A 26,659-nucleotide genomic window follows, 5' to 3' on the forward strand; every position below is an offset into this window, starting at 1 on the left:
AGAATTTTATAAATTTTTTGTCTTTTCAAAAAATTAGCTTTGGTTTCATTGATTTTCTCTATTGTTTTTCTGTTTTAAATTTTATTGATTTCTGCTTCAATTATTATTATTTTTTTTTCTTCTACTTCCTTTAGGCTTAAATTGTTCTTCATTTTCTGCTTTCCTACCATGGAAGCTTAGATTATGGGTTTTAGATTTTTCTTCTTTTCTAATATATGCATGTAATGTTATAAATTTCTCTCTAAGCTTTGCTTTTACTGCACCCCACACATTTTTCAATTGTATTTTCATTTTCATTTAGTTAAATATATTTTTAGATTTCCTTTCTCTTTCGACCCAAGAATTGTGTTTTTTGTTTAATCTCAAAATATTTAGCAATTTTTAGTTATCTTTCTGTTTTTGGTGTCTAATTAAATTCAGTTATGGTATGTGAACATACTTTATGTGATTTCTACTCTGTTAAAATTGTAAGATGTATTTTATGGACCACAAAATGGTCTATATTTAGTGAATGCTCCATTCAAGCTTGAGAAGGATTGCGGGGAGGGGGGGCGGGCGGGGTGGGGGGAGAGGGGGGACCCTGCCCACAGGCTCCCCTGGCCTCCACAGATGAGAATAAGTCTACTAAGACATGATCTGCTTGGGGAGGAAAGGTGGCGGATCTCTCCAAGGAGAAGGGCCAAGAGCCTTTTCCTCAATGGGCCTTTATTGGGTTCAATTTACACAGATATAGGGGTAAAGCTCAGCAATCATTTGTCAGGCAGTAAGGATCAAACAATAGATAACACTGAAAAAACTATGAGGGCTTATTCTGAGTCAGGGTCAGTTAGCTAAAGGGCTATAAAACTTTGAGAAACAAACTCATTTCCTGCTCAGACCCTTATCAGAAAATTGAGAACATTCTTAGCAAAGCAAGTTTCACAGGATTTTTATGCATTCTTCTTAGGCCTGATCTCCTAGGTAACTCACCTTTCCCAGCACAGGGCCACACCCACCTCTGGCATTGTTCCAGGGTTAAGTCAGGCAGGGGAGGTAAGGCAGTCAAGAGATTAGGAGACTTCTTGCAGACAGAATGAGGACTCAGGCTATGTCAAAGCTGAGGGGCAAGGGTCCATCACCCCCTTTTTTGGTACTTCCCCAAGTTCTTCTCTGAGGGCCCTCTTGTGATCATGCCTGTCTTAGGTCATCCCTCCCTTGAGGAATCTTACCCATCATTGGTAACTGGTCAGGCTTGAGGCCAAGCAGGGTGAAGTAAAAGGCCTGCCAGGTAGATAAGCTTTGTCTCCTTAGTGGCTTAGGGTCCCAAGGTCTCTCACTCAGCCTTAGCCATGAGGGGTTATAGCTTCTGAAACCAGGCGGGGAGGTTCCCAAGAAAGGATATGTATTCTGTGGTTGTTAGATGGAGTATTTTATTTTCATTCCATATTATCTTTAAGTTAAAAAGCTTTCCCTATTATGTTACCTATAGATTATTTTATCCATTGCTCATTTTGGTTGCCAGTCTCTTGTCCCTATCTTCAGCAGTAGTGAGGCAGATATCTATTTCCTTGGTGAAGAGAAATTGTCTTTGCCAGTGATAAAGATGTGGGAGAACTGGGTGGCAAAGCTATTGCCTTTGAAATCTTTTGCATGAACCACATTAAAAGAATCAGAATGTTTCTGTCTGTTGGTGATCACACCAATTCTTCAGGTGAGCACCTCTGGCTACCACTGTACACAGTCTCCAAATCAGTTTGATTCTGTCGTTCACCTTGATGGGGAAATCAGGGTGGCAGATGATGTGAGCATCATGAGTAACCAGATGAGAGATTTCTTTTGGGCCCACAAAGATCTTCTCACTCTGTACAACCTGTATGTGGTCTTCTCAGGTATAATATAATGAACAGCAAAGCAACCCTTGGTGTCATAGATCAGGTAGAAGTTGTTTCTGGTCTCCCTGATGATATCCATAAAACCAACAGAGTAGATTATATCAGTTCAGACCTTGCTTCAGAGCTGCTACATGCCTTCAGATGCTGCTTGGGACTGAAAAAGTCAGATTCACTGCGAGTTCCGGCAGTGGGACAGCAGAGCACTGGAAAGGCACCAGGGGCACATGAGGAGGAACTGAAGTGTCTGGCATCAGGGCAAGACCTGAAGGGGCAGCTTTCTCTCAGACAGCAGTGCTGGCAGAGGTCATTGTTCCTTTTCTGAGCCCTTCCCCTACAGAGTTGGCAGGCTGGCTCCATATGTGAGTCACCATCAACCTCTTTGCTTAACTCATATTCAATCTCTAGAGTTCCTTGGATTTTTCATAAACACAGTTACATCATATGCAAGTTGTGATTGTTTTGTCCCTTTACAATTTTTCATGTATTTTTTCCCCTCAATCTAGTTTGAACCTCTAGTTCAATATAGAATAGAAAGAGTGGTGGTGAACATCTTTATCTTGGTTATGATTTTTAAAAATTATTTATTTATTTATTTTGAGAGAGAGGGAGAGAGGTAGAGAAACATCAATGTGTGGTTACCTCTCTCATCCCCCACTGGGGACCTGGTGCACAACCCCGGCATGTGACCTAACTGGGAATTGAACTGCTGGTGACCCTTTGGTTCACAGGTTGGCACTCAATCCACTGAGCCACACTGGCCAGGGCTGTTTTTATTATTTTTTGGTAAGTGCATTTAATTTCTGTAAATTTCTCTCCAACTCTCTCTGTATTGCAGTACCTGTTTTATGTATTTCTTTTGTCATAGATTAATAGTTTTAAATTTTTTATGATTTTCATGTTGATTATTTAAAAAGTGTGTTTTTAGTTTCTAAACATGTTTTTTTATTTTAGTTATATTATTTTAATTGCATTATAGTCATTTATAGAATGTATATAACATTGATTTTCAAAAATGTATTGAAACTTAGTTGTGGTCAAGTACAATAAAATTCAGGGGAAACCAAGTTAAAGCAGTATAGTTCACTTTTTAATATTCTTTGATAGAAAGTGTATAACTGCCCTGGCTGGTATGGCTCAGTGGACTGAGTGCTGGCTGAGAACTGAAAGGTTGGACTGAGTGCTGGTGTGAGAACTGAAAAGTTTCTGGTTCGATTCCCAGTCAGGGCACATGCCTGGGTTGTGGGTCAGGTCCCAAGCTAGGGGCATGTGAGAGGCAACCATGTAATATTTCTTTCCTTCTCTTTCTCCCTTCCTTTCCCTCTCTCTAAAAAATAAATAAAATCTTTAAAAAAGAAAATATATAACTATTTGTTAACCATCTGTTAGATCAAGCTAATTAATTTTCATTCCATAACAGTATACCACCATTTTTTTTTCTACTAGCTGCATTGGTTTCTGTTAGAGATTAAAATCAACTGTAACTATAATTGAAGAATAATTATTTATGTAATTGTATCCATTATTTGTTTTGGGGGATATATTATTTTATGTATTTAAATCTTCTAGAGGTAAATTATTCCTTTCATTGTTATGTAATGTCTATTATATCTGTATTCATTCCTTTATATTCAGACTTACATCACTTAGCTTTAAGAGAGTATTCCATTTATATTGAGTCTGATAATTTCTGCTAATAAGTGAATTATTTATATTATTATGTTTGTTAATTTGAAGTTGTTTGGCCATAATATTTTTTGTTTTATATTTATTATGCTTATTTTTTTGGTTCTTCTGTCTTCTGTTGTATTGAATGAGCTTATATTTTCTTTATTTTTCTTTTACTGTTTTGGAAAGAGCTTAGACTGCTTTAGTTTGGTTTCCCCTAGCAGGTTAAGTTAGATATTATTAGATATTTTACTTCCTTTTGTTTTGAATACTCCTGTTATTTTTATAGTCTGTACTAATTTAGAGTTATCATTGTGTTTTCTAATTTCTTTGCTCATCATGATTCTTCCTGTTTTCCAGGTTTAATTTTTTTCTTCCTGAAGTGTAGACCCTTCATTACTTCTTTTTGTGAAAATTTGAGTCTTAAACTTGTCTTTTCTGAAAAATTTTTTACTCTGCACTTATTCTTCAAAGACAGTTTTGCTGAACATAGAATTTTAGATGGCCAGTATTTTCCCCCACACAGTTCATTAAAGATACCATTTCATCATCCATTGGAATGTAGAGATGTTGATGAGCCATCTACTATCAGCTTTTTAGATAATCAGGCAGATAGACTATCTGTTCTTATTAAATATTTGCTCTGGTAGTTTAAAGAATATTCTCTTTGTCTTGGAAATTCTGCAGTCTTACTATGATGTGCACAGATGTACATTAGTTTTCTTAATTCTGCTCAATATCTACATCTTGCCGTGTCTGGAAAATTCTCAGCATTATATCTTCAAATATTGACATTCCATCCTCATCTGGGGTTTCCTTCTGTACCTTCTATTAGGTAGGTATAAATCTGTTTTTGTCAAATAGGCTCTCTTTAATGGATGTTAACCTTTCTTTCATATTTTTAACTTTTCTCTCTTTATGTACCTCCTTTCAGGTGATTTCCTCATATCTGTCTTCTAATTCAATTATTTCCCCTTTAGTTCATTCTATTGTTCAACTTATCCATTGAGTTTGAATTTTTAATTTTGATGACTGTTTTCATTTATGTAATTTCTATTTGGTTCTTTTCCATATTCAATGTTCTTTTATAATAATGTCTGGTTCTTACCTACTGGTGTCTATTCTTTGTTTTTTTTTAAGTAAAAATGCTTATTTAAACATCCTTTTAAGATTGTTTTATTATTTTCAGTTCTCGTACAAATTTTGTTGCATATGCTGATTCTGCCTCTTGGTGACTTGTTTCTTTATGCAATTTGTTATCTTTGTGGAGTCATCTTTAGCAGGGTTTACTTCCTGAGAGTGTTGTATATCTTATAGATGAGTAAATGTCCTTAAGGGTGGCTTTGCATTTAGCTTATCAGTTTTTTCACTGGTTAGGACAACTTTGTGTATTAAAGTTTTGGCATAAAATCTCTATAGCATCTGGGTAGGATGAACTTGGACCACATTCCTGTATGTTCTCACTACTCAACAAGAGATTCTTTTTCACCTATCGCTGTAGTTTCATTTCTGCTCACCTGAGGTTATGGTTAGGGTTTTTGTTTGTGTTTAACAGGTGTAGCTCTTCATGACTCCTACACAGTATCATTTTTTAGCTGTTAAGCTGTTTCATCTTTTGTTCCTGTTAACTGTTCTCACTTTTAGTTGCTGCTTTAGTTTTGGTGCCAAGATATTTCTCTCACCTGAATGTGAACTTAGCAGTATATCCTTCATTATATTATATCCAGTATTTCCATGGTTTTTGAGTAGAAGAAAAGCCTTTTGAGGCATCTTGGTCTACTATACTGACCAGAAGCTTCTAGTGGTTCTTGTTAGAGAAATGTGAAACCTCAGATAATGCTGTCTTAAATGGGACTTTAAGTCTTTATTATATAGTTTTCTTTTGTTTAACTCATCCTAAGATATAAAAATATTTCCTAAAACATTGGACTGTTTTAAGAAGAGATATGTTACTGATTTTCTTTTTTGGGGGGTGAGTAATTAATGTTGCAAGTGGTTTGTGTTACTTCTGAATCACATATCTAATAAAATAACAAAATATCTCATTTTTAAAATTGCTCAACATATTTTCTTCATATAACTTCAAAAGATCCTAGATGGTCTAGACATTTTTAAAATTTTATTTTATGAATAGAATAAAAAAGTTACATACTTTTGAATGTTTATTATAGTGTTACTTTTAAAAGTGAAAAGGGACTTGAACTAACAATAGGAATAGATTAATACATTATGTTACCTTCATCTGTTAGAGTATTTTATATCCATTTAAGGCACTAATTATAAAGAGAGAAATATGTATCTTCAATTTGTTATGGGAAAACATTAATACAAAATTATGTATATGCTATAGGTGAAAAACAGAAGGGAAGATGATTAAAATGTCTCGGCAACACCCCCAGACCAAAGCAGGCCTCTCTGCTACCCTGCCCCACTCCTGTCCCCAGGTGGAGTTCATCTCAAGAAGCTGAGGAGTGGAATTTATTCCCACCAGTTTGTCATTCCCAAAGAAGTCCTTCCACGTGAAGTGAGGGTCAGAGAGAAGCCAGGAGTTACACTGTTGGAATTCTACCAAAATAATAATAATAATGATAATGAATAATCATGGGGAGTTGGAGATAAGTGTTCTAATAGTTAGGTTAATTTTAGAATAAAGTGTTTGTTTTGAAATTTGTTCATTAGCTAAAGTATAGTTACTGAAATTTAATTACTTGTATTTTTTTAGGATCTTCAGCATATCCCAATTAGTAAATTATTTTCTGCTTTTAGGCGTTTAAACGCAGAATTGGAGGCAAAAACAGCTGATCTTGTTCGACAAGCTGAGGAAGCAATAGTAAGTAAATGTTAGTAATTTCATGTAAGTGCTAGATTTTTTAATTTTTAATTTGATTTTTAACATACATACAAAAATGTACAAAGCATAAATGTGCAGCTCATCAAATTATCACAAATTGAACATGAATATATGTATAGTAGGGGGATATATTTGTACATGTGTTTTTGATAAAAACATGTTTTCTAAAAGCCACTGAAGATGTTTTCTATTTAGGTGGCCAGTCATCTAATAAGAACGGTAATATTTAACAATCTTTCCCACTAGTTGAAGATTAATATATGAGTGTAGCTATGTAGAATTAGCAGTGGTAATTGAGTAAGGAAAGAAGGAAAATGGTCTCTGGACAAAAGTTGGATAAAGGATAACAGTCATCAGATGGTAATTTGTCTCTTAAATTCTGTAGTTGGTTATAACTTAGATCTTGAGGCTAGAGCATAATTAGATTTATAGTTAGGAAGAATGCAGTGAGGTTATAACACTAGACAATGTAAGAGTATTTGCCCCATTCTGAATTCCAGAGTGGTTATTCCTGTTGTAAGCACCCAGCTTTTAGCATCAGCATTCCCATTATTAATTGATAGTATATAGTAGCATTCCTTAGAGGAATAATGTGGCTTGCTTTCAGACTTTTAGTTCTTACTCTAATTTAATTATAATTCTTTCTTTTAAACCTCACCCTTCACCCCATATTGGACTTGATGGGGGCAGGGAAGAAGAGGCAGTATTTTATTTTAAGGCCTTGTACAGATTCATCATTATTTATAGTTTAGAATATATAAAAAAACACATTTCAGGTAATATATTTACGTAATGGTTACAGATTTCCTGGTTGCATTTGTAATTAAATATTTCACTGAAAAAGAAATATTTTTATTACATCTTTTAGTTTCTGCCAGTATCCAATGAGCCAGAAAATACTTGAACGAGGAAATCCAAAGTTATAGTAGAATGAAGGATTCATTAGGTATTCTGCTCCAAGAGTCTGCTAATAAATATTTATTTATTTAAGGTATAGTAGAAAACTGAGAAGGGCTGGGAAAGGGAAGAAGGCATTCCTGCCCCCATGGAAGCTAATGGATATAATATTTGCCATGTTGAGTATTTGTTTACTCACTTTCATTTCTTGATATATCTTTGCCAAAAGGTTTTACTCTTAGTGCTTCTTTTTTAACCTTTTTGTGATATTCTTAACATTGAAGCTTTGTGTGATTTGTGATAAGTTTTTCTAACCATTAAACAGATTTATGTTTTCATTTCGTGTGAGTCTAATTTCCTTTGCATGTTACACAAGATGGAAGGCTCTAATGTAGTGTGGAAGCAGGAATCGGATGAGATCATGTAATGGCATTGACCTTTAGAATTGGCTTTAGAAGTTTTCCTTTAGAATTGGCTTTCTTAACACAGAATGGATGAAAGGTGAAACCACATTAAAACTACATTGTAACAGACCTTATTTTCATACCATAGAATTTAGAATTCTGTGCTTTGATTTCATGGAAACTGTGAAACAGCTCTAAAATGATGAATGATCAGAAAGGCACTTGAATAAATCCTACTTTTGTGGGGTTTTTTTCCTATGTGACTTATCTTTACTCATTTAACTAGAGAGATCAGCAAGAACTACGATCTCGACCTATTTCAGCACATGTTAAATCATATGAAGAGGAAGATGATTATAGTTCAAGGTAAGTCACTTAAATTCTCAAATACTTTCTTTTTAACTGGGTAAATGCTTTTAGATTGTTTTTTTAACTTAAGATCTAATCAACATATTGCGTTGTTATTTTCAGATGTACAACAATTTGATGTTTGTATATTATGAAATGGTCACCACAATAAGTCTGATTATATCTATTACATACATGGCTACGAATTTTTTTTGTTGTGATAACTTTTAAAATCTACTTTCTTAGCAACTTCCAAATATGCAGTACAGTATTAACTATAGTCATTATGCTGCACATTGTATCCCCATGACTTATTTTATACTGGAATTTTGTTCCTTTTCACTCCCTTCACCGATTTTTCCCACCACTCCATCCTCAGCCTTTGGTACCAATCTCTTCTCTGAATCTATGAACTTTTTTTTTAATTCCACATATAAATGAGATCATCTGATATTTGTCTTTTTCTGTCTGACTTACTCAGCATAATGGCCTTGAGGTCCATCCATGTTATCACAAATGGGTCTTCTTTATGGCTGAATAATATTTCATTGTATTTATATGCCGCATCTTCTTTGTTCGCTCATCTGTCCATGAACATTCAGGTTGTTTTCATATCTTGGCTATTGTAAATAATGCTGCAGTGAAAATGGGGTGCAGACATCTTTTTGAGTGTGTTTTTGTTTTCTTCAAATAAATACTGAGAAGTGGAATTGTTGGGTCATATGGTAGTTCTCTCAAATTTTTTGAGGAACCTCCATACTGTTACAGAACAACAAGGGGGCCAAAGAGGGCTGGGGGCAATATCCTATTACTGAAAGGAACCCCCCAGGTTCCTTATGTCCACTGCCTTATAGGAAAGACATCTCTCAATGCCAGGGATTCATGAAAAGGAAAGGAAATGTTTATTTAATGCTATACAGACTTAAAGTAGTGACCTAATGTCTTTATCAAAATCCCAGAGTCCTTTAAAACACCCACAAACAAACACAGTCCTTCCTTACCCCTTTGCCCAGTCTAGATAACCGTATCTCAGGAAAAGAAGTAGAAGTCTGCAACTCAGGCAGTCCCGGGTTCTTCCCAGTAATCCATCTCAGCTGGTAGGTCTCCCTCGGTTCCCGACACCATCAGCTGTGTTGCCGGGACCTCTGCTAAAGCTGGGTGGTGGTTCCCCCTTCTGAAGCTGCAGGGGTCCCCACTCTGGCAAAGCTGCAAGGTTCTCTCTCTACTGCCCCAGCCACATGGTCCTCTCGGCACAAAGGCCATGGGAGTCTCTACTTATCCAAAACCGTATGGTTTTCCCTCCTCAATGGCTGCAAGAAGGGAGGTCGACACTCTGCCAAAGCTGAGTGGCGGGTCTCTGCTAAAGCCACATGGTGATTCTCTCTCTCAGGGCTGCAGAAGTCTTCATTTCACTAAAGACCGAGTGGTTCTCTCCTCAATGGCTGCTACATCTGGGTTTAAATCTCCACGCCAATCTTCCTCTGCAGCCCCATTTCTGACTCCTCCCACAATTGGCTACACTTGCCAGGACTCTCATATCCCTCCAGCTTTACTGGGCTGCCATTACGACTCTGGGTAGGCGTGGCCCCATGTCCTGGAGCCAGTCTTCTCCAAGCTCCCATGCATGTGCTGTAACTCAGGGGGACCTGCCCCTAGTTACGTCTTGGTGGGGAAGTTACTTCCATTCCCCTGGCTCAGAGCATGGCCACAGCTATTTAACATATCTATGTAACCAGTTAAAGGTTATAGATATGTTAAATGACCATGCCAGAGGTTAGCTGCAAGGCTGTTGCTATGCAAAACAGCTCACAATGGCCCTGCTCCATGTGTCCCTTTCCCCAACCCATACCTGTTGTGGTGGGGTGGTGAGGACATCCTAATATTTCCTGAACACCTTGAGTTCTGGACCCCATTTCAAATCCCTATTTGGGACCACCCTCTTGGCTGCACCCTGTAATAATACTGTTTTTCATAGTGGCTGCACCAATTTGCATTCCTACTAAGAGTGCACAAGAGTACCCTTTTCTCTACATCCTCACCAGCATTTCTTATCTTTTTGATGATAGCCATTCTAATAGGTGTGAAGTGCTATCGCATTATGTTTCTTTTAAATTTTTAATTTGTTTTTTTAGAATAAAAATTTATTATTTCTTTCTTTATTTATTTTTAAGAGCGGGGGAGGGAGGGAGGGAGGGAGAGGAACATTGATGCGAGAGAGAAACATCAGTTGGTTGCCTCTGGTATGTGCCCTGCCTAGGACCAAACCCACAACCTTGGCATGTGCACTTACTAGGAATTGAGCTGGTGACCTATCGCTTTATGGGATGATGCCCAACTGAGCCTCACTGGTCAGACCTCACTGTGGTTTTAACTTACATTTCCCTGATGATTAGGGATGCTGAGTGTCTTTTCATGTGCCTGTTGACCATTTGTGTGTCTTTAGAAAATGTCTGTTCGGATCCTCTGCCCATTTTTTAATGGGATTTTTTTTGCTATTGAGTTGTATGAGTTCTTTATGTATTTTGGATATTAACACTTTATCAGATATATGATTTGCAAAATATTTTCTCCCACTCAGTATATTGTCTCCCCCCCCCCCCCCCCGGTTTTCCCAAGGAGTTTATTTGGATAGAACAGGGGACAAGGAGGCCCAGCATCTAAAAGAAGGTGTTGGATCTCTTAGTGGTAAAGCTTGGCTTGTGCTGTTAACACTTGTGCTGGTGATGGAGGACCCAGTGGGGCAGTGGGAACCTGACCGTGGAGTTGTGGAACTCCTTGACTTGCCGATCAGTTGCCAGGCCTTGGTACTCTCAGTACATGCGATGGGTGCTGCTGTGGGAGTCCTAGCTCAGCCAGATGCTAGAGTTCCTCACCTAAAGCAGGGAATTATCAAGCACTTGCCAGCAGGAGATGATTTCCCCTGAGGACTTCTTTATCTTCTTCAGCTGAGACACAAGTACCAGAAGTGAGACCTGGGGAAGACATGGTTAGGTGCGCAGGTGCTCCTGTGGTAGAGGGGGACAGTGTGAGGCATTGCAGGTGGGCAGGCAACTTCCCACCGCCTTGGATCATGGCAGTGTGCCAGAGGTCTCCCAAAGCTCTCTCTGTGTTTATCAACACCCACAAATGGCATAGGTTGACTTGTCATTTGGTTGATGGTTTCCTTTGCTCTACAGAACCTTTCTAGTTTGATGTAGTCCCACTTGTTTATTTTTGCTTTTGGTGTTAAATTTTAAAAATTCATCATCAAGACCAGTGTTAAGCAACTTACTACCTATGTTTTCTTCCAAAAATTTTATGTTTTTAGGTCTTTCTTTCAAGTCTTTAATCCATTTTGAGTTAATCTTTGTATATGGTGTAAAATAGTGGTTCAGTTTCATTCTGTTACATGTGGCTGTCCAGTTTTCCCAGCACTGTTTATTGAAGAGACAGTTCTTTCCCCATTGTATATTCTCCTTTGTTGTAAATTAATTGACTATATATGTGTGTCCATTTAGGACTCTCTATTCTGTTCCATTGATCTGTGGGTCTGTTTTTTTCACGACCATATTGTTTTGATTATTATAGCTTTGTAATATAGTTTGAAGCCAGAGAGAACATTTTTTTTGATGGTCTAGGTGGATGCTTTATTATATAAAATCCTTTTGCATGTAAGTAATGTAAATATATCATTGGAAGGATGATGTAATCTATAAAATACTAATAATTGGGGACTTTACCAATCAGATACATTGTAATCCCTTTACCTATCTTATTTTCTTTAATCCTCAAAGTATTTTTTGAAATAAATATTATTGTCCTCATTTTGAAAATGAGGAAACTGCAGCTTAGAGAAGCTCGGTAGCTTGTCCGAAGACATAGGGACAGAGGGATAGTATGTAATTTCACTGAGATCCAAACCAGAATTGATAAGGTTTCTAAACCTATTCTTATATACTATACTACCTCTCATAACATTGCATATCAAGATTAGGTAAAAATAAATACATTTGTAAAAGTAAAATGTATCACATCTTTTTTTCCTTGAATTTCATATATGTCAAGAAATTAGGGACCAAGAAAATATTCAGGATTAAATTTAACAGGAAAAGTATAGGATCTGCGTGAATAAAACTATAAAATCTTGTAGAGGCAGTGGTGATCAGCAAACATTCCAAGTCTCTTGCTGTGAGCGGGAATCAAATTATTCTTTTTCAAGCCTAAACAGACAGGAGTTGGTGTTTGAACCTCCCATTGACTCTTTCTTTGCTATGATCAGTGAAAATTCAATTGGTGAGACATCCCAGCATGGTCTCTGGGTGACCATGTGGAACATAAAGAAAAATGGGTTCACTCTTCCTCTTTCTCTCCCTCTTACAATCTCTCTCTTGCTCTCTCTCTTTCTTTCTCTCTCTCTCCTGGCCCTCACCCTCTCCCCTGTTCCTTTCAGTGTGTTAAGCTACTGAGATGTTGGGGTATCATCCTAGCCTATCCTAATTAATATAGCAGTTGGTATTGAGAGTTGGGTGTTGTATAACAAAACTAATAAAAGTGTGGCTTTAGCTTAGCAGTTAGGTAGTAGCTAGCAAGGAAACTGATATTGGAGGCTGGAAAGATAGAGGAATACTGTTATGTCTGGCAATGAATTTATTCAGGCTGTCACCTTTGGTAAATTGGGAGGTGGAAGAGATGTCTAATAAACTTATGCTGTAGGGGAAGAAGTTGGAAAACAGAATATTAGTAGTGTGTGCTGTTACTATTGTATTTGGCATGGTATTTAAGGAGACAAGTTTGGGAATGAATTGGCTGTTTTGTAAACAGAAATGAAAGGGAATATGGAGATTCTAGGAATTAGAGGCCTCAAGTATTGGAAGAGACACCTGCTTCTAATTTTGATGAGGTCCATCTTTTCATTTTTTTTTTGTTACCTGCTATTTTGGAGTCATATGTAAGAATCAGTGGATCCAGTGTCATTAAGATTTGTCCCTATGTTTTCTTCTAAGAGAATAAGCCTCTTACATTTAGGCCTTTGACAGATTTTGAGTTAATTTTTGTATGTAGTATGAGATGAGGATCACTTTCATTCTTTGGCATGTGCAGTATCCAGTTGTTTCAGTGCATTTGTTGAAGAGACTGTCCTTTCTCCGTTCAATGATACTAGCACCCTTGTCACAAATCAGCTTACCAGAGACACATGATTTGATTTTTGGGCTCTCTATTCCATTGATATATGTATCTATTCTTATGCCAGTACTACACTGTTTTGATTATCTTTGCTTTGTAGACTTAATTGTTTATGGACCAAAAAAATTGAGAAAAAGTTGAGAAGATCTTTGAGGAACAAAAGCCTATTAAAGTTCAACCTTGAGCCAAAGATCAGACTAAAGGTGTGGTTTTCACAACTATTGATAACATTTCTGATGTGGATCCTGGCTATCAGGATCGGTGTGTTGTGGCCGCAGTGAACAAATTCACACGGACTACAGAAGTCCTGTGGAGAAAAAGGGACGGCATGGCCATTCTCCAAGTGAGAGAGAGGGCCCCTACCCCTGCCTAGACAGGTGTTTATTGCTTTTCTGGGTACGTTACATTGAGGATGGTCCTCATTTACTATACACAGCTTCACTGTAGGTGATTACCTTTTACAGATAACAAAGAAAAGACTGTTGCTAATTACTTCAAAGAGAAGGATGTTACTGATCAGGGGTAAGAGTGGTTGAACTGGTTACACTCCACACTTGGGAGGTTTAGCACAGATCTTAGGAAGTTACAGTAAGTACTTACTGCCTCAATTCACGGTGAGGGAGTTTTAGCAAAAGCAAGTCTCATAGGAGCCTAGGCACAATGCAGGCCTGATTCCCCACGGGAAAACCTATCCATGGGCGTGGCTCCTGTGTGTTGGACCTCACTCCCCACTGGCTTCTCCATGGGGGCTGGGCTACATTCCCATGCCATGCGGAATGGTTCCCTATAATTTTCCAATGGATTAAGGTTCTTCAGGGTAAGGACCATAGCAAATGGCACCTAGTCAAACTTTCCAACTAGATAAAATGGCTCAGGGCAAAGATCTAACTATAGGTATAGTTTCCGCATGGAAACCTGGCAGCCTCAAAGCAACACATTTTTAAATTAGGGTGTGGAGAAGGGGGATGAGGGACAGGAGGGGGAGGTGTTCAGGGCAAAGAAATAATTGCCTTGGAAAGAATCATGGGTGTGCTAATGGCACATGGAATTGACTGGAATCAAATGAATAAGAAAGTCACTAGTTTTTGAAAGTTATACCTACAAAGAAACTTTAGAGCCATAGACCTAAATTGTTACTTTTTAAATCTGAAAATAGGTATCAGTACTTCTATCTCCTAAGATGAAGAAGCAGGCTGTGAGAGTTGCACAGCCCTAATTCAGGGTATAATGTTTAAACACTTTAGAACTTAGACTTAGGACTTAGAACAAAAAAAGGAATGGACTTAAGCAACAGTATATTTGGCTCATACTTGAAATATTGGGACATTATTCTGGTACTCAAAAATAATTATTACATATGATCCAGCAATTCACCCCTAAATGTTGAACCAAGATAAAGGAAAACATATTTCCAAGCATAACTTGTGTGTGAATGTTAATTGGCAAACCTGGGAACAGCTGACTATCCATCAAGTGGTGAATAGATAAACAAATCATGGTATATTAATGCAATGGAATACTACTTGGCAATAAATAGCAATGGACTACTAATGCTGCAGCAACATGGATACTAAGTGGAAGAAGGCAGATTAAAAAAATGTATATCCTGTGTGATTCCATTTATTTGACCTTTTGGAAGTGGTAAAACTACAGGGACAGATATCAGTGGTTGTGTGGGACTTGGAGGAGGGGCGGGGACTAATAAAAAGGGGCAGAAGGAACTTTTTGTGGTGATGGAAATATTCTCTATCTTGGTTGTTGTAATGCTTACATGACCATATAAATTTGTTCAAATTTATAGAACTGTCTACCTAAAAGGGTATATTTTACTGTATGTAAATTATATCTCAGTAAATCTGAAAAAGTAATTTTTGAACACCGTTAGTGGCAGGTCTAGTTACTGGTGGTGCAATGGTGAGTAAACAGACCAGGTCCTGCTTCCAAGGAGTTAATGCCTAGTGTGTTGCTTTTTAACTTTTTTTTTGAAATTAAACAAATTTTCCATAAAGTTTTTTACATCATCATTTGATATCTATATGTATATATAGCATGAAACTACTTATCCTTGCTATATGTAAGGATATTTTATGGAAATATCTGATATTTCTGATATTAAAATATCTTTGATATTTTATGGAAAACAGTGTTTAATAGTTATCAAAATTCCAAACTTTGAATTACAAATAAGATTAGGCATGGCTTTTATTTACTAAACTAAAAGATTAAAATGATGGCAAACAGCTGATCTCTAGCTTCTGTTGAAGCAAGTGAGAGACTGATTCACAAACATAAAAATAAATCTGTTGATTTTTTTAAACTATCCTTAAGTGCAATGGGGCGATGACACCTCTATTTACCTAGATCAGGTGGCTTTTGTAAACTGACTTTGAATGAATGGCTTTTACCACATGAAACATGGTCCTGAACTATTAGTTGGGAATTGATGAAGATGGGAGGTAATTCTGTAAAGAGACAATCTATTTCAGGTTGGAACAATGATAATTTACCTAAATTAGTATAGTCAAGCAGTATTTATTATAATAAGTCTTCAGCATCCAGGGTTACTCTGTCAGACAATGGGATAGAGAAAAATTATTTTCCTGAAAGTATAGAGTACAGATCCTCAGTCTGTTGGAAGCAAGGTTTACCACACAAATCATTTAAATTATATTACACACAAACCTTTCATGGAGATGTTTAACAAAAGAGAGAGAAACATTGATTTGTTGTTCTACTTATGCATTCATTGGTTGATTCTTGTGTGTGCTGCAACCTTGGTGTATTGGGATGACATTCTTAAGCAGCTGAGCTACCCAGCCAGGGCTGAGAATGATCCTTTAGTCTCAGTAATTTTAAGGTATTTTGAAAGCCATTTTTTTTCTTCCAGACCTATTTCTGGTTCTTTTAAGAAGTTGTATTTGCAATATCTACCTAAGTATATCTTTGTGTTTAATATTGAAAAATATCTATATATGACTAGTTCAGTAGGTGATATCTGATGGAAAGTAATTTTGTTTTTATGTCTTCTACTGTGGTTAGGAGTTCTTAGGGGATATGATGGAGTTTATTTATAGTAATGTGGTAGGTTTCCAGAAATATTAAAGCATGTGTTAGAGATGATGTGGAATATTGATCAGGAGTAGGCAGACCTTTCCTTTGAAGAGTCAGACAATAAATATTTTTGGATTTGTGGATTATACAGTCTGTCACAACGATTCAGCTTTGCTGTTGTGTGAAAACATCTATAGACAATGTGTAAATGAGTAGACAGGAGTGGAGTTAGCCTGTGGACCACAGTTTGCATCTCACCACAAGCCCTCTTTGTTTTACACTACAGATATATTTTGAAGTATGTGTGGTGACAGGTGGTACTAGACTTACTGGTTGGATCACTTCATAAGTTGTATAAATGTCTAACCACTATGCCGTACACCTGAAATCAATATAAATAATATTAAATGTCATCTGTAATTGAAAAAATAAACTGCAAATATATATTGAAATTTTGTGCATAAAGGTGAGCTGTATTTTAGATATACTTACTATACATTCAATAAATATTACTGCCAATTTAAAGGCTTGTATGCCAGGTACGATAAGTAATAGGCATGGAGTAGTGAACAATCACACGTCATTACTTTCATCATGGAGGTCACAATGTAAGGGGAAAACAGACACTGGCCAAGTATTCAAATGCATTGAGTGGGCTCACAATAAAAAACCATGTGTTGAATCATTTTGTAAAATAGATAATCCATGAGTAGAGCCAATTGTCACTCCTTATGATTTTTCATTCATTAAGGTTTATGCTATATTTGTCTAAAAAATAACATTACTGTATATCTTATCAGTGGTGAATTTTTGAAATTTAAAAAAATTTTTCTTTTTTTAAATATATTTTATTGATTATGCTATTACAGTTGTCCCATTTCCCCCCTTCTCTCCCCTCCACCTTGTACACCCTCTCCCACCCACATTCCCCCCTCTTTATTTCATGTCCATGTGTCATACTTATGAGTTCTTTAGCTTCTTCATTTCCCGTACTATTCTTGCCCTCCCCCTATCTATTTTCAACCTACATTCTATGCTACTTATTCTCTATACCTTCTCCCCCTCTGTCCTCCTCCCACCCCCCCGCTGCTAACCCTCCCTGTGCCCTCCATTTCTGTGGTTCTGTTCCTGTTCTAGTTGTTTACTTAGTTTCTTTTGGTTTTGCTTTAGGTGTGGTTGTTAATATTTGTGACTTTGCTGTCCTTTTACTATACGTGTCTTTTCTTTATCTTCTTTTCTTAGATAAGTCCCTTTAGCATTTCATAAAATAAGGGCTTGGTGATGATGAACTACTTTAACTTGACCTTATCTGAAAAGCACTTTATCTGCCCTTCCATTCTAAATGAGAGCTTTGCTGGATAGAGCAATCTGGGATGTAGGCTCTTGTCTTTCATGACTTGGAATATTTCTTTCCAGCCCCTTCTTGCCTGTAAGGTCTCTTTGGAGAAATCAGCTGACAGTCTGATGGGAACTCCTTTGTAGGTTACTGTCCCCTTATTTCTTGCTGCTTCTAGGATTCTTTCCTTCGTTTTTACCTTGGCTAATGTAATTATGATGTGCCTTGGTGTGTTTCTTCTTGGGTCCAACTTCTTTGGGGCTCTCTGAGCTTCTTGGATTTCTTGGAAGACTGTTCCCTTTGCCAGATTGGGGAAGTTCTCCTTTATTATTTGTTCAAATACGTGCTCAATTTGTTGCTTTTCCCCTTCCCCTTCTGGTACCCCTATAATTTGGATGTTGGAACGTTTAAAGGTGTCCTGGATGCTCTTAAGCTTTTCCTCGTTTTTTTGAATTCTTATTTCTTCATGCTTTCCTGCTTGGTTGATTCTATCTTCCCTCTGGTCCACTGTATTGTTTTGAGACTCAGATTCCTTCCCTTCACTATTGGCTCTCCTCCGTGTATCTTCCTGCATCTCTTTTATGTTAACCTGCATCCTTTCATCTAATTGCGTCCAAAATCAATCAATTCTGTGAGCTTTCTGATCACCATTGTTTTGAACTGCGCATCTGATAGATTGGCTAATTCTTGGTTGCTCAAAAGGATGAGTCCTGGGGTACTGATCTGCTCTGTTGAAAACATATTTTTCCCCTGTCTCTCCCTTTTTCTTTTTTCCGTCTGGTTGCTCTAGTTACGGTGGGGGGCGGAGCCTTAGGTGTTCACTGGGGCTGAGCACCCTAGGCGCTAGATTGTGACATTATATGTGGGGGCAGGGGCGGGAGCAGTGATGGGAGGGAACAATGGCGGTAGTTCCATTCTCCTGGGCTCAGACCCTTCTCTGGGATCCTGGGCTGCGAGCTCTGCCCTGGTCCACAATCGCTGCCTCACTAGGTCCGCCAGCCGCAGCTTGCGTACTCAGGGATCACGTTGAGTTCTTGCGCGCCCGATGGCTGTCGTGCTGATTTCGTGCCAAATTTTCCCCGACCTCCGTGCGCTGCCGACCCGAGCCAGCCCTGCGCCAGCCCCGTGCCTGCCCGACTCGTCTTCTCCTACGCGTCTGGATGTACGGGTCTACTTCAACTTCTTGGCTGTCTGACTTCCATTCAGATAAATCCTCTGTCAGTTCTGGGTGTTATTCTGTCTGTAAATTATTGTTGTTCTAATCTTGGTTGTGCGAGGAGGTATGGTGCATCCACCTATTCCTCCATCTTGCCAGAAGTCCGGAAATTTTAAAAAATTTTTCAGTTACAGTTGCCATACAGTCTTAGTTTCAGGTGTATACCTGAGTGATTAGACATATAACTTACTAAGTGATCAGCATGATAAATCCTGTACCCATCTAACACCATACAGAGTTATCAGATTATTGACTATATTTCCTTTGCTGTACTTTACACTATTAGTGACTGTTCTGTAACAACCAATTTGTACTTCTTAATCCCTTCAACTTTTCCCTTCATCTCCCCAGTACCCCTCCTATCTGGCAATGGTCAAAATGCTCTCTGTATCTAAGGGTCTGCTTCTGTTCTCCTTGTTCATTTATTTTGTTTTCTAGACTCAATTGTTGGTATTTATTTCTTGCCATTTTATTTTTTATGTTTTTGTCTTTCTTCTTCTTCTCCTTCCTTCTCCTCCTTCTACTTTCTTCTCCTTCTCCTCCCCCTTTCTTCTTCTTCCTCATCCTCCTTTCTTCATCTTCCTCCTCCTCCTTTCCTCTTCCTCCTCCTTTTTCTTCCTCCTCCTCCTCCTTCTTCTTCCTTCTCCTTCCTTTTCCTTCATCCTTCTCCTCATCCTCCTCCTCCTTCTCCACCTCCTTTTTCTTCTTCTTCTGCCTTCTTCTTCCTTCTTCTCCTCCTCCTTCCTTCTCCTCCTCCTTCCTTCTCCTCCTCCTTCTTCTACTTCTTCCTCCTCCTCCTCCTCCTCCTTCTCCTTCCTTCTCGTCCTCTACCTCCTCCTTTTTCTTCTTCCTCCTTCTCCTTCCTTCTCGTCCTCTACCTCCTCCTCCTTCTTCTTCCTTCTCCTCCTCCTCCTTCTCCTCCTCCTCCTTCTTCCTCTTTCTTCCTCCTCCTCCTTCTTCTCCTCCTTCTTCTTCTTCCTCCTTCTCTTCCTTCTTCTCCTTTCATCATCTTTCTTCTTCTTCTTCCTCTTCTACTCCTCCCCCTCCTTCGTTCACCTCCTCCTCCTCCTTTTTTTTCCTTCTCCTCCTCCTTGTTCCTCCTCCTCCTTGTCCTCCTCCTCGTCCTCCTTCTGGGCACTGGCTGGAGCCTCCTTCTAGGTGGAGCCTCCTGGTGGGTAGTGGCTCCTTCTGGGTGCTGGGTGGTGGCTCCTTCTCAGTGGTGCCTCCTTCTGGGTGGTGGCTCCTTCTGGGTGGTGCCTGCTTCTGGGTGGAGCCTCCTTGTTGGTGGTTCCTCCTCCTGGGTGGTGCCTCTTTCTGGCTGGTGCCTCCTTCTGGGTGATGCCTCCTTCTGGGTTGTTCCTCTTTCTGGGTTGTTCCTCCTTTTGGGTGGTGCCTCTTTCTGGGTGGTGCCTGCTTCTGGGTGGAGCCTCCTTGTTGGTGGTTCCTCCTTCTGGGTGGTGCCTCCTTCTGGGTGCTGCCTCCTTCTGGGTTGTTCCTCTTTCTGGGTTGTTCCTCCTGGGTGGTGCCTCTTTCTGGGTGGTGCCTCCTTGTGGGTGGTACCTCCTTGTGGGTGGTACTTCCTTGTAGGTGGTTCCTCCTTCTGGGTGGTGCCTCCTTCTGGTTTGTTACTCCTTCTGGGTGGTGCCTCTTTCTGGGTGGTACCTGCTTCTGGGTGGTGCCTGCTTCTGGGTGGTGCCTCCTTGTGGGTGGTGCCTCCTTGTGGGTAGTGCCTCCTTCTGGGCAGTTTGGCTCAGCAGAGTTTAATGCCTACTGTGATCTCACTTTGGATGTGCTGTTTATGAAGCTTGTTGGTTCCTCCTGTGAGGTTTTCTGAGGCTGGCCACTTGGTGTATTGGTTCTAGGTGTCTTGGGATGGACTCTGTTGTAAAATAATGACTATGCCTGCTCCTTGGCAACCTATTTGAAGCTGCATGTGATCCGCAGTTTTTGGCTGCCTCTTCTGGGCTTGGCTGTGCACTGGTAGGATCAAGTGCGCTCCAAGGCTGGCTTTTACCAGCATAGGGCCCAGGGGCATGTCCACAAGGCACACAGGGATCTGCTGCCTTCTGCCTCTGCCAGTTGGCTGGCTGTTAGGTTATTAAAAAATCTCAGTCACTGAAAGATCCTATGGTGGTGATTGGGAGGATGGGGCTCCCCTCCTGTGAGGGGAGGTGCCAATTGAGATTTCAGGGAAGATAGTGTGTGTGATTCCCTACCTGAGAGCCACATGTCTGAGTCTTTCCTGGGTTTTTCCTTAATATTGGCAGGGTGGAGCCCCTTTTAGTCAAGCTGGTGAGGCCTCCAAAACCCAGAGGTTGGGTCTGCTGGAAGCAGGGAGAGTGTTTCTATCTGATCTTCCATGAGGGGGAAGCACCATTCAGTTTCATGGGAAAGTTGGGGAAATGGCCCCACCCTAAAGCCAGTCACTGACACCTCCTGAGCCAACCTAGAATTTTGTGCTCCAGCTTATGCCACTGACTCCTCACAGGGCTTAACAGCCACATGGTGGGGTGAGAAAAATTCCAGAGGGTGGCATCCTTGCTGTTTCCCAGGTTCATACTGCTGGGAGAGGATTGCTGCACCCAAGAAAGAGGGCTGCCGCGGTATTGGATGATGACTCAGTACAGGGATCCAGAGACTGTGAGTGTAAGATCGCCTGCTTTGCCTTCATCTGGAAGCTCTCCAGATTCTTTTTTTCTTTTTGCTGTTCTGATTGGGTATTTTTTGCTTCCCTATATTCCAAATCCTTGATTTTGTTCTGTTCATCTACTCTACTGTTGATTCCTTTGATGTGTTTTTCATTTCTGACTGGTTGTATGTGTTTTCTATCTTTGTTTTTATGTTTCCTGTCCCTTTGTTGAAGTTCTTACTGAATTCATTGAGCATCCTTATAACCAGTGTTTTGACCTCTGCATCTAGTAGATTGCTTGTCTCCATTTTGTTTAGTTCTTTTTCTCAAATTTTGTTCTGTTCTTTCCTTGGGGACACGTTTGTCTCCTCAGTTTGGCTGCTTCCCTGTATTTGTTTCTATGTATTAGAGCTGCTGTGTCTCCTGAGCTTGGTTGAGTGGCCTAATGTAATAGGTGTCCTGTAGGGTCCAGTGGCACAGCCTCTCTTATTGCCCAAGCTGGGACTCAAGGTGTGCCTTCTGTGTAGACTGTGAACATCCATTCTCCTGTTGTAGTTGAGCCTTGATTGCTGTTGGCACATCAATGGAAGGGGTTTATTCCCAGGCCGGTTGGTTGCTTGATCTGGTTGTGACTACTGGCCATCATGGAGGATAGCTTTCCTAGGGCCTACCCTATGGAGAAGGACTTAACTTGGCAGAGCTCTGGTGCCTTCTGAGTCCTCCTCTTGAATGTGCTACTTATAGAAGTGGTTGGGTGGTCTGAAGCTGTCCCCTGGGTACATTGGCTCTAGATCCTCCCCAGAGGTGAGGCCAAGATCAGTCATACCTGGCATGAGCTACAAAGTAATCTTCAGGTGGCTGCTACTCATGCTAGGCTTGGAGGTGCTCTGGTGAAGCCAAGCTGCGAACCAAGGCCAGCTGTTGCTAGTGTCAAGTCTGGGGCCACTTAGCTAGAGATATGGGGCATGCTGAGCCTAGATGCTGCTTGTTTGAGAGATTTTTAAGAAAGTCTGAAGCATAAGCTAACACAGGCCATTTGTGTGGAAAAGCCCCTGGAGACAGCTTAGGTGGGCTCTCAAGTTGGGTGGGGTCTCAGGGAATCCAGGGCATGGTGAACACTGTGAGCATGGAGAGTCAGATATGGCACCTTCTTGTTGACTCTTTTGGAGGGGGGCAGGTCTCAGAAAAGGAACAGTGGCCTCTGCCAGCACTTTTTAAAACACTTTAAAAAAATTTATTGATTTTAGAGAGAGACAAAGGGGAGGGGGAGAGACAGAAACATCAATTTATTGTTCCACTTTTTGATGCATTCATTGGTAGATTCTTGTATGTGCTCTGAGGATCGAACCTGCGAACTTGGCATATTGGGATGATGCTCTAAGCAGCTGAGCTATCCAGCCAGGGCTCTGCCATCACGTGTGTCTCACAGAAAGTTGCTCACCCCACCTAGCTGTTGTCCTGATACTGGACAGTTCAGTTCCTCCTATATGTTTCCCTGGTTCCTTTCAGACTACTGCCCCAGCACTGGAGCTCAAAGGGGGAGAGTCCAAGTAAGTCTGTGTGCAAGTTCTAAGAGGAACTGGCTGTGACTCCAGAAGCCCTTGGTCTAACTCAGCCATAATCCCTGCTGGTTTTTACAGCCAGAAGTTATGGGGACTTCTCTTGCTGGCACTGGAGCCCTGGGCTGGGGGGCCTGGTGTGGGCCTGGGACCCCTCACTCCTCTTGGGGAACTTCTACAGCTGAGCTGTCCCTCCCGATTTTTATCCACCACACATGGGTGGGGGACAAGCTCCTTCCATGTCTCCATTCCTCCCACCATCAATAGTCTTGATATGGTTTCCTCTTTAAAGTCCTCATTGTGGGACTTACATTCAGCTAGATTCAGGCGGTTCTGAATGATGTTTGTTTTGTAGTTTAGTTTTAATTTTGATGTGGTTGTGGGAAGATTCAAGTACTGCATTTTCAAGGTGAATTATTTAACCAAAGCACTTTTCTCGCTTATGACACTCATGTTAAATAAATTAACATATACATAACTAGAATTATAGCAAAGTCTACTTGATATATATTTTCCCTTTTATTGTTTCTTGGCTTAGTATCATCTATTATTAATTTATGTTTATTTTTGGTCTTTAGGGGTCTGTTATCTGAAGGATCAGTTCATCTACATTCAGAAACTCAGGTATGAAATCAGACTTTTTGTGCATGTAATTACATTCTGTAAAATGTAGGACTTTTAGACTTTTCTTAGAGAAAACAGAGAAGGGTTATGACTCTAGAAATAGAATGTAAGCCTAGATCTCAGAAGATGTCTTCATGAAATTTGCTTATAAAATAAGTGGAATTCTTTTTTGTCTCATAATTTCACTGAACATTTTGGAGATGGGCTGGAAAAATTCTAAGTGAAATGAGTCTGTACCCTAAGGAATTTTAGAATCTAATTAATCAGTCATTTAAATTATTTTCATGTAGCCCAAGATCAAAAACATTGATCCAGTAAACAAGGTTCAAAAAAAACTATACTCTGCAAATAAAGGAAGGAAAACAAATTCAAGGTATAGTATAGTTTTCAAAGCATATTTTCTTTTCTAAATTTTATAATTTATAATATCATTCTTAATTATTGAGCTTTCTTTTTCTTCAGATGTCTTACCTCCAAACAGACAAAATTATACTGTATATATCTAGTCACATTCAGTAATTTAAAACATTTTCTTCTTAGAAATGTCTTGCAGCAACTATTTTGTATTTTTTTAAGCAAAATCATATTTCAAAAATTTATGTTATTTTTGTTGAGATATTTTCTCAGAACCTTGACTAGAAGCTAGGTGTTATTTTCTGCCTAAATCTCTTAATTAAACTGAATAGTCATATACTTTTTGAGTACTTAACAGGGCACCATACCTTATTATATATATTGAGATATATGGCTCTAAATAAGACTATAATTATAGTTTACATCCTGTTGTTTTTGATGAGAAAGAATTCAAGGCTGTTCTTAGTATTTTAAGCATCAAATTGGACCCAAGAGTCCCTTCGGTTAGGAGGCCTTCTAACACAGAGGGCCACAGCTGTGGTGGGCTGTCCCAGTCAGTCTTTTATTCACAGTAAGTTATTACATGTATATGTCTGTTATTTACCCAAACTGCTAATTGCAGTATAAATTGGGAAAAAAATCTTTGATAATTTTTGTGTCTTTTAATTGGCTAACGAACCTTTTTGGTTTTTCAATAAAAAAGAGAAAAGTAGAGCAAAAGGATAGGAAGAGAAAATCTAAAATTAATTGAAGAAAAAGGAACATACACTACGTACATAGGAACGTACATATATATATGTATGGAAGGGGTTGTCTTATTTTTAGACTTCAAGTTTACTTTGTAAAGAAAAGGTTGTTTTTCTAAATAAAAGTTAGAAGCCTTTGCTTGTATGTCAAAAGTAAGTTACAATTAAAATAAGTAAAAAGTAAGGCTTTTGGAACCATAAAATTGATGGGTTAGGCCTGGCACATTCCTCAGTGCCTTTAGAAGTAACTTTTATTTCATATTCCCTTCCTTAAAAAAATCAAATTCAATATTTAGTTCAACTTTGATTCTGGTTACAATGTATTTCTTTAGGTTGAAAAAAAATGTTGAGTTTGCACTAATAATTATTCACTCTGTAATTCTTTCTCAAGAGGTATTTTTCTTCACTGTTTTCAGAATTATGGCTAGAGTGCTATCAATTTGTGCAGTTCTCCATGTAAAGTTAAAAGCCTCAGGTTAGGTTTGACCTAGTAGGCCAAGTTCAATACCCTTAGTTTTTTGTTTGTTTTTTTAATCCTCACCAGAGGACATGATCAATTTTTTTTTTTTTTAAGAGAGAAGGGAAGGGTGAGAGAAAGGAAGAGAAACATCGATGTGAGAGAGAAACATCCATCAGTTGCCACTCACATGCTCCCCAACTGGGGATTGAACCAGCAACCCAGGCAGTTACCCTGACTGGGAATGAAACCCATCATCTTTTGGTCCACAGGACACAATGCCCAACAAACTGAGCCACATCAGCCAGGGCAGTACTCTTAGTTTTGATGTTCACTTGTTTGGAGGCAATGTCCAAACAAACTGGCCTCATAAAACCTTCTCTAGTTCTGTGGTTGTATGATTCATAAAGATTGATTGATAGTCTACTAAGTCTCATAGTATAGGCTTGAAAGTTTCAATTATAGATTTTATCAGAAATTTAAAATTTACAGTAATTTTGATATGCTTTGTTATTTGGATAAAAGTCATATCTAGGAGTCATACCTTCTTTTAATATTACATATATAGTGCCGGTATATATAATATACATTTATATATTTAATTTTTTTAGTATAAAATTGAAATACTCTGATGTACCAACTGCCAATGATGTTGCCATTCCAGAGGATTTCTCAGACTTTTCTCTTGCAAAAACAGTTAGCAAAATTGAAGGGCAACTGGAAGAAGAAGGCTTACCTGATTATATAGATGATGATATTTTTTGTGGTGTTAGTAAAGACATTGGAACAGGTAGGTTTTCTTTTGTTTATATCACAGTTATTTAGGAACTTTTTGGCATTTAAAAATGTATTGTGACTTCTTGTATTTGTTTTAAAATCACTAGTAGGACATGGTGATAGAAGGAATGAGTAGGATTATAAATGAAGTAATTGGTTATGAGTCAGTAATTGTTGAAAATGGATGATGGGTAAGTGGGGTTTCATTAAACTAGTCTCTTTGCTTTTGTGGTATTGGTTTCATTGCTGCTCTTCAATTAAGGTTAAAATGTCCCAAGTCTAATCATTAAAACATTAAAATTTAAAAAACATGATTCTTTGAATATTTTTCATGTACCATTACTGTATTCTACTTATTGCATATTAAATTAACATATGCAAAAGGATAAATGAATTACAGATGTAGCATCAGGTAAAATGATCAAGTGAGTTTTCTAATGAATATAATTTTCTTATAAATTTATTTTTTCATACCCTAGAAAAATAATAATACTCTTTAGATCATTATGTCAGTTACCAGTAATGCCTCTAAAATTCTGTTAAATTTATGAGCCACCTGTGCTATTCTAAACAAAATGTGAGACAGTTGAGTGTATGTGAACATAGTTAATGATGAACTATAATTAATTGTGAGTTCAGGTAAGCTACTTAGCCCCTCTATAATAATATTTTAGTTTCAAAATTTAGCAGTTTGTATTAGATGATTGTAAA

General features: G+C 38.7%; 1 protein-coding gene and 1 pseudogene across 2 annotated transcripts in view; one reads left to right on the top strand and one right to left on the bottom strand.

Moving 5' to 3' along the window:
- TEX9 (testis expressed 9) overlaps positions 1-26,659 on the top strand; it is a 49,646-nt gene that overhangs the window by 3,587 nt on the left and 19,400 nt on the right. For both annotated transcript variants that reach the window (XM_028507946.2, XM_036033918.1), the window contains exons 3-7: positions 6,303-6,366; positions 7,975-8,054; positions 23,569-23,614; positions 23,905-23,987; positions 25,783-25,961. In XM_028507946.2, coding sequence (XP_028363747.1) covers positions 6,303-6,366; positions 7,975-8,054; positions 23,569-23,614; positions 23,905-23,987; positions 25,783-25,961 — 452 coding nt within the window. The remainder of the gene's footprint in view (positions 1-6,302; positions 6,367-7,974; positions 8,055-23,568; positions 23,615-23,904; positions 23,988-25,782; positions 25,962-26,659) is intronic.
- On the bottom strand, positions 1,390-4,118 carry LOC114491508 (annotated as a pseudogene).

The sequence above is a fragment of the Phyllostomus discolor genome, chromosome 1 (genome assembly GCF_004126475.2).
Source record: "Phyllostomus discolor isolate MPI-MPIP mPhyDis1 chromosome 1, mPhyDis1.pri.v3, whole genome shotgun sequence".
NCBI classification, from domain to species: domain Eukaryota; kingdom Metazoa; phylum Chordata; class Mammalia; order Chiroptera; family Phyllostomidae; genus Phyllostomus; species Phyllostomus discolor.